The following is a 16,661-nucleotide window of genomic DNA, read 5'->3' as shown; positions in this document are numbered from 1 at the left end:
ATGGGGTGCAAACATATGCATATATATCCTGTGGCTGTGGGGTCCCCAACCATGCGTTAGCGGATTCCCAGCCTGCAGAAGTAGGCGGGGTGTCCATTTCGAAAGATGTCGTATAGCTTGGCCTGATATCATAGGAGAAGCCGAGAAGGGATGTTTGCAACTCTGCTGAACCCATTAAAAGTCGAGGGGGGAAATACCCGACGTGGCATTGTGATGGCCATCCGATCGATCGATGTCCGAAATCTCGCTCGATCATGTGGGTCCCACCCTAGAGAGCGTGGTCGCTCTCCATATAATATCATCCTGTTTCGCATCTCCATCTACATGGTCACTCGTACGAGTAAATTGATTGATGTGCGAGGAGGAAACATCCAGCATTTTCATGACTCTGCGGACCGATAATCGATTGGATAACGTGGATTCACAGGACTACGAAATTAGGTGATGGTTGCAGGGTCATGATGGCGAAATCGATGGCTGAAGAAACTAAACCGCTCGCGGTACGGCCTTTTCTATTCTTGGTTGTCTGCGTCCATGCATGTTGATGTGGGGCAGGAACCCGAACCAAACGTGGAATGCCAATCTCTTTTACAGTTATGCATCATAGAATGATACTATGAATGTGGGCCTCGAAGAATAAATCGATGATGGTAAATTGGAATTTACCCATATTGCACCAAATGAGTAACACTGAGGGGACGTGTCTGTCTAACGTCAAATTTTATCGGCTCTTTCTCCTCATGTAAGATAAAACCATTCAATACTATTGCATGGTCAGTCCAATGAACGATAGAGGTGCATGTAAACCTCTCGAGACACGAGAGGTAGTTGCAATCGCATTCATCTCTCTGCAGAGGTTACGATCGGCACATGTGCGGTCGATTTATATATATATATATATATATATTCCGATGTCCGGATAGATATAGCTTCAATCCTTCAAAGAGAAGTCATATTCACCAGTGATAAGATGCAAAACAGGTTAGAGAGATGTGTATAGAATGATGAGAAGAGGTCGATTGAAGTTGATAGATTTCCTTTTTCTTTTTATCCTTTTTTTAAAAATAAATAGATTTTGGAATAGGAGAAATTGATTGATGAGGAAGCAAACAAAGAGAGGAAGCTGCAGGGAACCTGTGTCGTTCGAACTTACTCCAAAAACACATATACACATATATATACACGCATTATATGTATATATATTTTCCGATCATATCATATCATCATCGGTCCGTCCGGCTGACCATCTCTCTCCTCTGCGTCTCTCTCTTCTTTTTTTTCCTTTTCGTTATAACCATCCAAATTTTCATCTCTTTCTTCCCCACCTCGATTTGCCCGTTTTGCCCTTCACCCTAACTTTTTTTCGGTGTGTGCCATGATATCTTAAATTCCTTAACCGGTTAACCTAACTAGCTTAGCTATATCATGATATATACATTATATATATATATATATAATTAATCAATGGATCCATGGATGACAATATTTGTCATGAATAAGAGCCGAAGTTAGAATTAGATAGAACGAGGGGGGGCCCTTAGGTTGAACTTTGAAGATTAAGGGTTCTTTGCACCCCTTTTCATGTTAAAAATGTGCTAATTCATTCACATCTTGAAATATTAGATTCCGAAGGAAGATTGCCCTCAGATCTGTTTAATCATCCACATGATTATTCTTCATGCATGCACGCGTTCAATATATGTGTGTGTGTATGTGCATGTGACACAACAATTAATCTCGAGGTCATCATTCATGAGTTAATGTTCTTTCATGCACGCATGGGATTAATATCATAAGGCTAAATACCAAATTAAAACGAGTCGACTAATTAATTAGAATGAATGATTGCCCTTCAAAGTTCTGAGCCCCCTCTTCGTTTCTCGTTCTCCATTAGTCATTTATGCAAATGATGACAAACTAATGAAGAATATCATCATGAGATATAGCTATCAGGGCATATATATATATATATAGGGCTTCTTTACTATAGCTTCTTTATAATTTAATTATTATTTGCTGATGATTCTTGTTTCTTTAATTAGTGAGAACACGTTATCTATTGTTGTAACACACACGCTTTGCGGAATATTTAATGATATATGGTGCCACGTTTTGTGGCACTGAAACTGGAAAAATATTAAATATATGCTTATAATGATCAAAACCATAATCAGTTAATCTGGTCAGGTAATTTCTTCTTTATTCATCTTTTTTTTTCCCACTTCTCATGAAAAGAAGACTTTTGATTCACGGAGTAATATGTGAATCGACTATGCATGTATATATGTACTAGTGGAACTATGGCTTGCATTGATTTAGATATTGAAGTCAGCATATTGTTCCAAATCTTACTAAAAGCAAAAATAAATGGGTTAATTCATTCACCAAAACTAAAGAAAGGGAAAGAATCAACAAATTGGTCACGTATATATACACACACCCGCACCAAAAAAAATAAAATAAAAAATTGACTGATCGTGCAAGGCAGTCAAAATCGAGTTTCTAAGTAGAGACGGTTGAAGGTCCACAAAATTGAAACGTAAATCGAATCATAGAATCATAAGTTTTTATGGATAATGAATATAGTGTATTGAAAATAATTCCATACATATTTTCATGAATTATAACCTTATTTGAGGTAAAATTGAGTATCATTTTTCATTTCTACTAATATCCTATGAAACAAACCAAATATTTTATTTTTGTTATAATTTCTGAACATCAATTTTGAACAAAGAGTGAGGGTACAAGAAGTTATAAATTAGTTCTCCATTTCTAAGTTGTGAGAGCTAAGAAATCAATCTATCCCCTTACATTGGGATGAAAATAATAATAAATTAGTTCAATAATTGAATTGGTAGAATCGAGTTTCTACTGATTTTACTGAACATACTCGTATTTCTACACGATTATACTAAATTTAAGTTTCTATGGCAAGTTGACTTGCTATGGAAAGTAAAAACGTAAAATCATAGGTTTTTAAAGGTCAGAATCGAGTTTTTGATAGCATTGCAGCTGTGTATCTATTATTAGGAAGACAAATTATGGTGCTTGTAGTAATTAATGAGAGGCATAATCTATATATAATATATAACTATAAGATTGTAAGGAGAATTAATGTCGTGGCTCCAAATTTGTCATGTTCCACGCTCCTGAGGGTGGCGGCGCAACAACCGCCGGTTCCTGAGCTGGGAGACAACTACATCTCTTGGGCACTTGAACCCTCGGGCATATTCTCGGTGAAAACAGCTTATTCCTTGCTTGCAGAACCATTGTGGAGTATGAAAGAGCCTATTTGGCGACTGGTATGGCAATGGCGAGGCCCCCAAAGGATCCGAATATTTTTGTGGCTTGTGGCTCATGAGAAACTACTGACAAATAGCCTGCGAGTATCACGACATCTAGCAGTCTCAGGGCTGTGTGACTTCTGCTCCTCTACTGCAGAAACAATCCTACATGTGCTAAGGGATTGTCCAGGTACACGCTCAGCATGGTACAGACTAGTCCCGAGGAATATTCGTGATCGGTTTTTCTCAGAACCCCTTAAGCCTTGGTTGATGTTGAATCTGGGGAGTTGTGACGAGAAATGGTCAACTCTGTTTGGTGTGGCATGCTGGTTGTTATGGGGATGGCGTAACAAAGGCCTCTTCGAACAGGACTTCGTTCGACCAAGGGATGAAGTTCGAGCTATTCGTGCAACAGCGCACAACTTCGAACACGCAAGGGATCTGCGGTCCAACACCTCTCAGCCGAGGAGGGAGTGGAGGTGGATTCAATGGAGGCGGCCTCCCCCAGGGTGGGTTAAGGTCAATACGGACGGTGCATCGCGAGGTAATCCGGGAATTGCAGGGGCTGGAGGTCTACTACGGAATGATGACGGGCACTGGATTTGTGGATTTTTGCACAATGTCGGCTTTGCAACCTCGACGATAGCTGAACTCTGGGGTGCTCTGGTGGGACTACAGTTGGCTTGGGACCGTGGCTACCGGCACGTAGTCTTGGAACTCGACTCCCAAGTGGTTCAGCGACTGCTATCAGATGGTTCTACCCATAATCAATGTCTCGAACCGCTAGTGAGCAGCATTAGCGATATTCTCCACCGTGACTGGCATCTAGAAGTTAGTCATACGTACCGCGAGGGCAACGCATGCGCTGATTGGATGGCTCGATGGGCGGTTTCCTTCTCATTGGGTTCACATTTCTTAGTTGCTCCCCCAATTGGTCTTCACGCTCTCCTTGAGGGCGATCTTGCAGGGGCTTCCTTACCCCGTTATTGTGTAGCGTAGTTTCTTTTTGTAAGGGCTTTCGCCCTCCACTATCACCGAAAAAAAAAAAAACTACTCATTGCTCAGCTCTTCATGTATCCCTTGACCTTAATTAAGCAACTTCATTTAGTTCATTGTTAACATTAATTAACCAACAACACTAATTAACTCATAAAAAATCCAAATAAATAATCAAATGTTAATTAAACCATAATATTAATTTAATTCATGTACAAATTAATTTTGAATTATTATCTGATATAAAATATATAAGAAAATATAAAATAATCGAAACATTCACTAGAATATGTCAATTTGCTTAGACATTAAATATCAGCTTTTCATTAAAAAAACTATAGACTATGGATTCTAAGGCATGTCTTTTAGGAGGATTTAGCTTTTTTGTCGGCTAATATAGCTAATCAAATTATTCCTAACTAGAAAACGTGAATGGCAAGCTCAGAATATTAAGTGAAACTAAATATTACAAATAATTCCAATAAATGGAAGTAAATTCAAGGAAAGAGTCAATGGAGAATTGGAAAGGGGAAAATAGTAATTGCAAGCTCAGCAAATTATTTCTTACTTCCAGTGCCCTCTTTTTTTTTTATTTGATAACTCCAACTCCTTTTCTTAAATTGCAAAATAACTACGCTGCACAAGTACTACAAAATTCTGAAGACGAATAATTTTTTTTTTTCGGTGATATTTAAAAAAATTTCGGTGATAGAAGACGAATAAATTTAAATTTAAATTAGAAATAGCGAAAATTCAATTATTATTTGCTTAAAATAAGTTAGATACAACAATAATGCAAATCTAATATAACGTTATAGATATTAAGAATGAACTTTGATCAAGAATGACGAATAATAATCAAGGGCAACGTGCATGTGAAGTGACTAGATTCATTTATGGCAAGCTTGTGTGGAACCACCTCTTAATTTTTTTACGTGTTTCATTAAGTTAATTACATAATTAAGTTAAAAGAATTCCTTTAAATTGAACCAAATCTCTCAAAATTCACTTGAAATATTTTGGTATGCACCCCCAGTATACAAAGCTAAATAGACTTCGACTAATTGAGGTTCGAGCAAGATGGCCAATAAGAGATAAAATTCTTATAATAGTAGATTTTCTCTATTAACAAAACTCGAAAGCGCGACTTTGTTTAAAAGAAATAGATATTGAACTATCTGAATTTATTTCAGCTCAAATTTTTATCTCAAACTTGAACTAAAACAAGAATTTCTAAACTCAAAAATTAAAGTAAGCAATTAGTTGACGCCAACGGACATATAAAACCCTCTAAGGAGAATTTAATTTCTGCAAGTGAAGACCCTATTGATATATTTACTAATCACAGGGGAAAAAAATAAATATCGAAGGGGGTAATATGGTCCATTCACAAGCTTGTTTGTCGCCACATACAGCATATATTTTGATATTGCCACACCAATTATTGCCCTTTTCTCATGTATGCAACATTTATGATTCTTCCTCTCTCCGACCTCCTAAAACCTTAGAGGACATATATTCCCTCCTCAGTAGAAAAGGAATAATTAATATATATGCATATACTGTATATGTAACTATCTATATAATATTCATCAGCATTCTCCCTCTTACTCGCTTATCATGGCCAGCGCCGAGCAAGAGCTCTCACGCACATCTCACGTGAGATACTTCACAGATGACGGCGACGACACCGACGACTATGAGGACGACGATGAGGAGGAGCTAGAGGAAGAATCATGGAGAGATCGACGGCAGGACAACGTTGGTGATGAAATGGCAGAAGGGCGAGAGGGCTTGGGGATGATGGGTTGCGGTGCTTGCTTCTCCTTCCCGAGCGGGAGGAGGAGGAGGAGAGCGTCGGGGTGGGGGTGGTGGTTGGGGCAGGTGCTGGACCCGAGGGCAAAGTGGGTCCAGGAATGGAACAGGGTGTTCCTGCTGGTCTGCGCGACGGGGCTGTTCGTGGATCCACTCTTTTTCTACGCGCTCTCGGTGAGCGACACGTGCATGTGCCTCTTTGTCGACGGCTGGTTCGCCATCACCGTCACAGTCCTCCGGTGCATGACCGACGCCCTCCACGTCTGGAACATGTGGCTCCAGCTCAAGATGACCAAGCGCTGCGGCCACTCCTTCTCCTCCTTCATGGCCAAGGAGGCTGGCGGTGGGGATGACGCGGCGAAGGGGGGAGGCATGGCCGCTCGCGCGGTGGCACTCCAATACCTTAAGGCGAAGAAGGGGTTCTTCTTTGATCTCTTCGTCATCCTCCCTATACCTCAGGTTGGCGTTCTTCCTGACCTTTTCCACCACTTTTCTTTGATAATTACAAACCTAGACTAATTTTAAATCATTCTTTTTAATTTATTTAATTTTTTAAGATCACGCATTTCTCCTATAAAATGACCAGTCAAATGGAGTCCAAAATTTAAGGAATATATATATATATATATATATAAAAACACTCGCGCAAACATAGATCTTCTGTTTCTCATAATAAATTAATAATACTCATTAAAATTAATTCTGTCCTTTCTATCTTTGAATCTTCGATGCTATAAGTATCGTTTCTAATAGAGGCATGCCTCTGCTGAGTAGTGCAAAATGGAGGAATCACGAGTTGTCCCATGCACAAATGAGGAAACTAAGTTAACGAAAACAATGCACAGAAGGAATGCGTCGCAACGTATTAACCTGTGTATCTATATATGACGAGTATTTCACGAGCTAGTCTAGCTCTAAATCCAATTGTAAGCTATGGATCTTATCATGAAACACATGTAGGTTGATGATGACCATATCATTCAAAATAGCTCCTTTTTTTTAGATAGTCCGTAAATGATATTATTTATCAGATCATGGGCCATGACGAAAATTACGATTTTTTTTAAGAAGTTTGTATGTAAATTTAATAAATTAATTAAATGTGACCTGGTGAACAGCTAATGCAACATTTATATTACAATATGTGATCTCTAGTTAGGGTAAGTAGTGAGTGGTCACTTAATAGCCAAGATGGTCTCATTATGCATCACTTTTGTCGTCCTCGTCATATGTACCATAATTGATCAAATAATTAATAATAATTCCCTAAAGAAAATAAAGGAGAGACATAAAATATCAGACTCTACCGTTGGGCAAGGGGTAAAATATCAGACACTACTCAACCATAAGTGAATGATGCAGGAAATGACGGATGCAATACATGGGAGGGATTGCATGCAGTTAGAAAGAACATGCACTGCATGTGACACAACCATTGTCTTCTTCTTCTCCTTGTTGCGAAACCTCTGCTGGAAACTAGGGACATAACGGGCCCTTCACAAATCCTTTGTTACATTCTGAAAGTGAAAAGTAAATATAATATATATAGTGAGGAATAAATAAATAAATATAGTTATATAAAATATACGTGTATATACATATATATAAATATAAATATATATATCAAACCATTTATATATATATATAGACACAGTGGAAATAATAAAAATGGCATTACATTTGTATGGAAGGTTTTTCTCTGGCACTGGGAAGACACAGAAGTTTTGCTGGGTAGGGAAACAATTGTCCTATATTTCCATATAATTTATTAATTTCTGATCAAGTGACTTTTTTTTGGTGGAATTATTGATCAAGTGCTACCAACGTGAGTTAGTTCAAGTAGTTTGGTGTTTGTTCACGTTAAGTATTAGTCGGGGTCCAACTGAGTTTTCAGATACAGAGCTCGTACCGAAAAAATTATTGATCAAGTGCTTTATTATTTTTGACATCAATTATTAAATTTTTATTTGAAAAATGTGAACTTTGACAAAAGCTCACAAAGCCGGGGACATTGATGTCATTCCATATTATTTTTCATCCGAAAATATATAAAATTATCATTATCTTTATCATTAGTGGTATTTTACGTGTATACTTCAATTATGCCTCATTAATTTGTACATTTTCAATAGTTTTTTATGTTCTAATGGGCAAACATATTATATGTTTATTTGTGTAAATTCATGCAAGCTTCTACGAATTCATACCCATAGTAAAAGGAAAATTGTGTATATCTTCACGCATTTCGTATAGAAAAATCGTTTAGGGGAAAAGTCCACAGTCATTAACAGATACAATAAGGATAAATGTCATCTAGTCAGTAATAGATGAGATCAGATGGCTTCTGGATCTGCCACAGTCATTGTCGTCTACAACTGAAATGAAATGTTCAGGTACGTAGGGCAATGGGAACTGTTGATGGATGTATTGTATTGTCCATTACTGTACCGAATGCGGTATGAATTAAGTTTCCCAAATACAAAAAGTCACAATGACCACTGTGACCAAACTTACGGCATTTGTGTTTCCGATCTACAAATCAAGGAGTGGCTAGTTCGGGTCGTCTAGAAGGTTTCGTGCTTCTCTCCCTATGGTCCTTAGAAGCATACTTTGGCACTGGGAAGCAATTTTTAAGAAAACATTAAGTACACATACGATGTATATGCTATGCTTGAATTGGTCTGGATTAGATGGCTTAACCCTAGTGCAAAAAAGCCAATAGGTACACCTCGACCACCACAGAAGGGGAAATACGATGTAGCTCAATTGGTTAGCAAATCATGTAATGCAGGTGGTGCTGTGGGTGGTGATACCTAGGTTGCTGGATCGAGGGTCGACGACGGTGGTGATGACGGTGTTCCTGATAATGTTCCTCTTCCAATACCTCCCCAAGATCTACCACTCCGTCCGCCTCCTCCGCCGCATGCAGAGCCTCTCCGGCTACATCTTCGGTACTGTCTGGTGGGGCATCGCCCTCAACATGATCGCCTACTTCGTCGCCTCCCACGTAAGTCATGGCACTTTATCACGTACATATATATCTTTTTTAATTGAAAAGGGTGTGAGGAATCAGGTTGTTCTTGATCAACTTCAAAGTTTATGCTCTTTATTTCAAGGTCTCATGTCCAATTGAAATGTGGGACTTGAACTCACTATAGATGACAAGCTCAGTCACATGATATCCGGCAGAAAAAAGAGAGACACAAAAGCTAGGTAAAGAAATCCATAAACGGCGGTAGATTCATCTTCCATTCCCACACACAGATTTTTTGGGTGGTGAAAAATACAATATTAACTTTCCCCTAATTAATTAATTGATTATTTATGCATTATATATATTGGCGATCCATTTGTGATGATGGCGATGACAATTTCATAAGTTGAAGTTATTGTACTGATTAGTTATCCCATGTAGTAATTTAAATATGTATATGTGATAAAATTTTGAAGCTTCCTCTGTAGAAATCAAAAGGACAGTCGTGTCTTGTAGTAAAGTACTAATTTGGCTTTTCTTAATTAATATGTCTCTTTTTCATCAATCGAAAGGTGAATGTTCCTTTCACTTTTGCCCTCTTTTTTTTTACTTGTTGAGAGAGACTGCCTACATATGCATTTTTAAAAAAGTAATAATAATTTCTGTATATATATTCGATGCAATTAAACAACTAAATATTTATGTCAAATATAATTAGACTGCAAGATATAAGGAGGCATGTTAATTAATTGCATTATGGCTACGTATATTAATGCCGATGAATTCCTGCACATTTTCGCAGGCCGCAGGAGCGTGCTGGTACTTGCTCGGGATACAGAGGGCTGCTAAGTGCATGAGGGAGCAGTGCCGGCTAACGCAAGGGTGCTGGCCGAGGATCCTGTCCTGCAAAGAACCGATCTACTATGGAACCACGAGCATGGTGACCGAGAAGGCGAGGCTTGCCTGGGGAGAGAACAAGCTGGTGAGGTCGATGTGCATCGAGAGCCCCAACAACTACGACTATGGGGCTTATAAGTGGACCGTCCAGCTGGTCACCAACGATAGTCGGCTCGAGAAGATCCTCTTCCCGATCTTTTGGGGACTCATGACTCTTAGGTATGTACCTATATTAGTTCCCTTGTACATACATCAGCATGCTCTCATCAACATGCATATGACTCATCTAGCTCTATCACTGTCCCGTATTAAATCATAGACGATCTTTCATCGATACTAAAGTCCATGTGTTAAACATGTGTTCAGCACTTTTGGGAACTTGGAAAGCACGACCGAGTGGCTAGAAGTTGTCTTCAATATCATTGTCCTCACCAGCGGGCTCCTTTTGGTCACCATGTTGATCGGTAACATCAAGGTATATTATCGACTGTTTTTTTAGTTTCTGCCCATCTGTTCGGCCATAACTAGCTCGCACTTCTTGGAATACTGGAGTCATTGTGTCAATGACGATGAGGAATAGATTAGCCCTTGAGCAACCGTATATACCTGCTCCTAATAGACATATTAAACTCTTTTAGGGCATCTATATGCTAGCTAGGGATCATTCATATTATTCATATATTGAATGGGCCCCCCCAGCTATTAGGATTTGGAAAATTGGATAAGTACAGGACCAATTTCACACTGAAAAGAAGAATATTTAGCTCCCAATATTCCAAGCAAGGATTGGACTTGACTTTCAAATCACTTGTACGTGCCTCCAACAGAGAGCTATTAATTACTAGCTCCAAGCAGATAGAGCTCAGTAAGTGAATTTTTTTCTGAGCTTAGGTTAAAGAATGACTAATGATGGCATTCAAATAATTTATAGCCTTTCACTATATATAATTGCTTTTTGTTGGGCAATTCAGTCATTCAATCTCAGAATTTTTCCGGTGTTTTCCCTTAACACTTACTCATCTCTGGTCAATTTTACCGAGACATTATATATGTTAGTCTTTACATTTCTTTCGATATATCCCGGCAAGCAACTATATATTTGTTAGCGATGAAGCGAAATTGTGACGTTTTCAGGACCTCGTTGATGTTAACATATTGGTGAATGAGTTTTGAAATTTTGTCCAACCTTAAGATCATTTCACTTCTCTATATTTTCATAATATAGAAAATTAATTAGACTATAATTTGTAAACAATTATTGAAATATGTGAATATAAAATGTTTATATATTCATTATTTTTTTCGATTGCAAGAGAGATAATCTAATAAAAGAAAATAAAAAATTTAATAAATAGGAATGGATAATTATACGGTAAGAAATCTTAGAATCCATAAATTATAAGGATCTACACTACACCCCTATCATATATATATTCATAATTTAACATAGTCTAATACTGATATTGTGATCCGTTGCAATCAAAGAAACAATAATTGCAGGAACCTCATTTGTTTATAATTCCATGACATGATGCCTAGAATCTTGTGCCCTTAAAACCTTTTCCCTGTGGGAATGAAGAAAAATTGTGAGATTGATAGGCTGAATTGCCAAGCACTAAGCAAACGGTGACTATTGCTTATTTGAATGCCATCATTAGTTATTCTACCCTAGATAGGTAGATGTGTCAGGTACAGATTGGATATTGTTAACTGATAAATTATAGTTCAGAATTCATGCTAGACTTAAAATATATAATGATTTTATCATTTTGAAAAAAATGCGATAGATAATCGAAGAATATTTATGTCATACGTAAATGATTTGCTGATTCCATATAGCTCTTGCTCATATATTTGCTAAGAGGGCTAGTATGTATCTCGTGGAAACGTGCAAGAATATTTGAAATCATAATCCATTCAAACCCTTGAGTTATTGCCATTGTGGGTGAGGTTTCATTCACTCTAACAAAGATTAATCATCACTTTGTATCAACGACCTAGTTCTTTAGTATAATGGAATGGCCAACGCTTTTACGTGATAATCAAGAGATTTCAAACTCAGTACTCATTGGGGAATTGCCCCTTGCCCTTTTATTATCTATTTAATTATCTATTTCATTATTATTGGAGTATTTGTTGAGAGTAAGAATCCCACACGGAAAAATTAAGAGTAATTCAATGGGTTTATACGAGACTAGAGCCGTATAAGCCCAATGAATTTTCAAAAGTATCAACCTCCCTTGTAACCGAAAAAAAACTAATCCTTTAGTTAATCTCAAATTTTGTCAAGGACAATATTACTGCGATTGCAATACCTACATCGTGTCATGCAGGTGTTCTTACATGCGACAACCTCGAAGAAGCAAGCGATGCAGTTGAAGATGAGGAACATCGAGTGGTGGATGAGGAAGAGACACCTGCCCCCAGGGTTCCAGCAGAGGGTCCGTAACTACGAGCGCCAGCGCTGGGCGGCGATGCGAGGGGTCGACGAGTGCGAGATGATAAGGAACCTGCCCGAGGGCCTCCGGAGAGACATCAAGTACCACCTCTGCCTAGATCTCGTCAGACAGGTATGTATACGATAAATTGAGAGAAGATTTTCTCTACAGTCTTATGTTATTCATCAACCACTCCTAGGAAAGAGCCGATTCATCGTAAATGTGCCGGTGCAAGGTCTCCCGAGCAGTTTGCGTCGTGGGGACCAAAGGAACTTGGACTTATTATATGTGTGTCCTATCAACTTTAAGTTTCCCTACAGAAGCATGCATAAACGTTTTGCTTTCAAATGATGATTCTGAGGCTCCCTTTTGAACTTCTTTAAGCATTCTCAAGAATCCCACGTGAAGCTGTAAATTCTCCTTTCTCTGTAGGAAAGCGAATGTTGTCCGTTATCCTGAAAAAGGTGACAGTTCCGGTCGGGGAAAGGGTCTTTTTTTTTTTTTCTTTTCTTTTTTACGGTCGTAAGCTCCAATTCTTATCATAAACATGTCCATCTGTTTGAAATTACAGCATACGCCCGGTTTTGATAGGTAAAAAACAAACAAACAAACGTAGTCATAATAGAATCATTACTCAGCATATCTTATTGGAAGGGCATCGGATAGAAAAAACCCAACAAACGAATATTTGAATTTACGTGGCCCACTAGATATGAGCCTAGGCCCACTAAAGATGGGCCCAGGTCCACTAGAGTTGTGGACTGATGGGATACTTTCCTTTTGTTTTCAGGTGCCTCTGTTCCAACATATGGACGACTTGGTGCTCGAGAACATCTGCGATCGTGTGAAATCTCTCATCTTCACGAAGGGAGAAACCGTAAGCTCCAAACAAAGTTTATTCGATTTCCTTCTTGCAATGATCGCACATGTGATTGTGCATCGATCGATCGTGCAGATAACGAGAGAAGGCGATCCAGTTCAGAGGATGCTATTCGTGGTGAGGGGCCACCTCCAGAGCAGCCAGGTCCTAAGAGACGGAGTGAAGAGTTGCTGTATGCTGGGGCCTGGAAACTTCAGCGGCGACGAGCTCCTCTCATGGTGCCTCCGACGGCCATTTATTGAAAGGCTGCCACCATCCTCGTCGACCCTTGTGACTCTTGAAACCACGGAGGCATTCGGCTTAGAAGCAGAAGATGTGAAGTATGTGACCCAACATTTCAGGTATGAGCAGAAACACTGACACCCACAATAATGAATAGAGTCTATCAAATCTATACCAGGGCTTGGGCCCAAATTGACCACCTCAGTAAAATTACTCTCGACTCGGAGCTCGGGCTGATCCGCAAAAATCTGCATGATTGCCGACGATATGAGTTGTCTCTATGGTCAATGTTTCTATCAGGTAATAGTATGTTTTCGGTTACTGTAGATATACGTTCGTGAATGAGCGCGTGAAGCGAAGTGCAAGGTACTACTCGCCGGGGTGGAGGACGTGGGCAGCGGTGGCGATCCAGCTGGCATGGCGGCGTTACAAGCACCGGCTCACCCTCACCTCCCTCTCCTTCATAAGGCCGAGGAGGCCGCTGTCACGGTGCTCGTCTCTCGGGGAGGACCGGCTCCGCCTCTACACGGCCCTGCTGACTTCTCCTAAGCCAAACCAAGAGGATTTTGACTTCTGAAATATTCCAAAAAGCATAAATATGTCCATAAACAAAAAAAACTCTTGCAGGCGTGGAATTTTACTCTATTTATTTATTCCTTTGCTTCTTTATCTATTTTTTCAATCAAATTATCGAGTGTGGGTTGTTTGGACAAGGCGAGAAAGTAAAATAAAAATGTTCTATCTATATCGTAGAAAGGATAAATATGTTTGTTTATTCCTCGTGTACACCATAAGATTCTTCAATATTGAGAATATGCGGGCAGACTAGATATCGAGCACGATAAGAACATGAACAATTTCCAAACACCTCAACCACCCATCGATGTTCTTTCTACGTACATATTTGTATGCTCGATTTTCAAGCACTCTAAAAGTTAGAGACACGGATAGAAACCCGAACACGTTCTATACCGCTCTGGTAATCTGATGCATGCCTACTGATATGAAGAAGCAGGCAAGGCATCTGCAATGAAATGCAATATAATGGAGGAATATTAACTCGAAACCGAACCTTAACGATCGAGCCGCGCAGCAAGAACATATACTAGGGAATTGATCATCTATAAAGAGGTAAAACTAGCATTGGAATGGACTCAAGAGTTCAAGAACAGGGCTGGAGTTTGCCATATCATCTCAAGAGTAAAAGTGGTGGAAGGCATGCTGATCATGAAAGCTCAAAACCGCTCTTTCAAATCTAACATCAAATTTTACATGATACTAGCATCCACCGAAGCAAAGTCGAATCAAAATCCTCCCAACCCCAGCCATACAGAATTATTCTCCTAATGATCAGTAATAAGCACAAATACCTGGATAGCTCATTTCTGACCAACTGGAGGAGTACCGAGGAGGCTGGCCTGCTGGAGCTCTAGATCGTTCAGCTGCTGCTCGCGGTCCATCTCGATTATCAGAGGTACGACCAGGACAAGGAATGTAGTTCCGGCGATCCAGGCAGCCTTGCCTGTGGACTTGAGGAGTTTCTTGGCGACGACCGCAGAATCGCCCGCAGCTTGCCTGCCTCGGGACACAATCTCTGACTGGGAGATCCTCGAGATGATGCTAGCAGCTCCGCCTCCACCAGACCTGGGGTTCCGCCGCTCAGGAAGGGAGACTCCGCCTCTTCGGGATTGGGATGCCATGAGTCACACCTTTATTAATCACCAAAGCAAGACAACCAACTTAGGTTCTAGCAAAGCCGCAAGTATGCTGACATAAGCTTCCGAATACCGCTCTCTGATCCAACTAAACGAAAGCTCACACAATCAGCAACTAAGAAGGTCACAGAATCAGTATTGATCCCTATATAAAGACCGAGCAGAAGAATCCAGGTTTATACATCACGACATGTTATGAGGCTCTAAAGCAAAATTGCCAATATAACTTTCGGCAAAACACTTGATACCGCCATGAGAATCTCAAAGGAAGTCACGGAACAATAACGGGCGCGACCATCTCAGGCAGGCGCATATACATCCTCTTTCAACGTCATCCCACCGGCGTCCAAACAAAGAATCAGTCGAACAGAAAGCATACGAATGAGAATCACATCAATCGAAGAACAGAAATCGAGCTCGAGATGAAGAGAGCAGTATTCAGATCTACAAGTTAGCATAAATCGAAGCACGACAGCATGAACAGCATAGAATCAAGCTGATTGAGCTCGAGATCTCACCTGGAAATGGCGATTCTGAAGCGCCAGAATGTAGAGCGAGCGAGAGAGAGAGCAGAGAAGGAAGTGAATGTGGAAAGGAGAAGGGTTTAGGGTTTGCAAATTCCAGGGCGCTTCCCACTTTTTCCCGAGATTGCCCCTCTCTGCGTCGTCACGGGTGGGTCCTCCTCTGATCCGGCCCGGTAGGATCTTTCCGGTTCGACTAAATACATTACAATTTTTTTGGATTACAGTATAGGCGCATTGACGAATAATAAAATAGAAATTCTAATAATATTATATTTTATTTCTGGGGCCGATAACATTAGCAAATAGGAATGCGCCGGTGAGGGCCCCCGTATTATTTGTGATTGGCTGAGGCATCTTATGAGACCATGATCGTCTATTTTGATGCTTTCATAGTCTAGTTCGAATCACGTTCCATCGATAGCTGAGAAGAATTATGTATAATTTTTCACATTAAAGAATGTCCTCGGTTGTTGTAGACACACGTTTGGAATCATCAATCGAGAAGCTCGAGTTGATAAGTAGTAGAGTCAAAATCTCATATAAATTAAATCTATGATTTTTTTTCTTCCTTGGTCAGTTTGGATTTGTTATTGTTCATCTCTCAACACTTGTTCTGATGTGATAATGTGTAGTCTCGAGTTTTTATTAACTAATGAGCCGGACTTCCTCCTTTATGGTAGGGTAAGGGAATAACATCAGGCGCTTGCATCAGATACTGGACTTAACGTGATAAGCACTGCATGGACATACAACCTTACTTGGGTACTATTTTAAATTTCTACTGGACTTTCATAAATTTCGACCCATCTCCAAGTCAAAAAGATATTTTTAGGTCCATCTCCAATTGAATATTCAATCCAAAATCGGGTTGTAAACGAGCTGGGCTCGAATCTACAAGGCTCAAGCTCGACTT

The 16,661-nt window shown here is 39.6% G+C and overlaps 3 protein-coding genes across 5 annotated transcripts; 2 read left to right on the top strand and 1 right to left on the bottom strand.

Annotated features, from left to right (window-relative positions):
* Positions 1-3,044: 3,044 nt before the first annotated feature.
* Positions 3,045-4,286, top strand: LOC116192475 (putative ribonuclease H protein At1g65750). Its single transcript, XM_031521036.1, has one exon. The coding sequence runs from the start codon at positions 3,045-3,047 to the stop codon at positions 4,284-4,286; it is 1,242 nt and encodes a 413-aa protein (XP_031376896.1).
* A 1,458-nt stretch (positions 4,287-5,744) lies between these two features.
* LOC116201474 (cyclic nucleotide-gated ion channel 4) lies at positions 5,745-14,196 on the top strand. Its single transcript, XM_031532727.1, has 8 exons — positions 5,745-6,557; positions 8,890-9,105; positions 9,875-10,188; positions 10,336-10,444; positions 12,303-12,539; positions 13,198-13,284; positions 13,363-13,628; positions 13,837-14,196. Exons 1-8 carry the CDS (start codon positions 5,904-5,906, stop codon positions 14,084-14,086), a joined length of 2,133 nt encoding a protein of 710 aa, XP_031388587.1. The 5' UTR covers positions 5,745-5,903; the 3' UTR covers positions 14,087-14,196.
* Positions 13,928-15,897, bottom strand: LOC116201485 (mitochondrial import receptor subunit TOM9-2-like). 3 transcript variants are annotated; one of them, XM_031532756.1, is made up of 3 exons: positions 15,743-15,897; positions 14,880-15,218; positions 13,928-14,054 (listed from the first exon to the last, which is right to left on the bottom strand). In XM_031532756.1, the coding sequence occupies exon 2, from the start codon at positions 15,207-15,209 to the stop codon at positions 14,889-14,891; it is 321 nt and encodes a 106-aa protein (XP_031388616.1). In that variant the 5' UTR covers positions 15,210-15,218; positions 15,743-15,897; the 3' UTR covers positions 13,928-14,054; positions 14,880-14,888. The 3 variants fall into 3 exon arrangements, with proteins under 3 accessions (XP_031388616.1, XP_031388605.1, XP_031388598.1); XM_031532745.1 differs by lacking the exon at positions 13,928-14,054 and adding an exon at positions 14,233-14,533; XM_031532738.1 differs by lacking the exon at positions 13,928-14,054 and having other exon boundaries at positions 14,616-15,218.
* Positions 15,898-16,661: the final 764 nt, after the last annotated feature.

Source organism: Punica granatum, chromosome 1 (assembly GCF_007655135.1).
Source record: "Punica granatum isolate Tunisia-2019 chromosome 1, ASM765513v2, whole genome shotgun sequence".
NCBI lineage: Eukaryota > Viridiplantae > Streptophyta > Magnoliopsida > Myrtales > Lythraceae > Punica > Punica granatum.
Note: the sequence above shows the minus strand (reverse complement) of the source record. Positions and strands in the feature narration are given on the sequence as shown.

Coding starts and splice junctions, on each gene's coding strand:
- LOC116192475 (XM_031521036.1), top strand. CDS start 3,045: ATGGTGCTTGTAGTAATTAATGAGAGGCATAATCTATATATAATATAT.
- LOC116201474 (XM_031532727.1), top strand. CDS start 5,904: ATGGCCAGCGCCGAGCAAGAGCTCTCACGCACATCTCACGTGAGATAC. Junction 6,558..8,889: donor TCATCCTCCCTATACCTCAG/GTTGGCGTTCTT, acceptor CATGTAATGCAG/GTGGTGCTGTGGGTGGTGAT. Junction 13,285..13,362: donor TCTTCACGAAGGGAGAAACC/GTAAGCTCCAAA, acceptor TCGATCGTGCAG/ATAACGAGAGAAGGCGATCC.
- LOC116201485 (XM_031532756.1), bottom strand. CDS start 15,209: ATGGCATCCCAATCCCGAAGAGGCGGAGTCTCCCTTCCTGAGCGGCGG.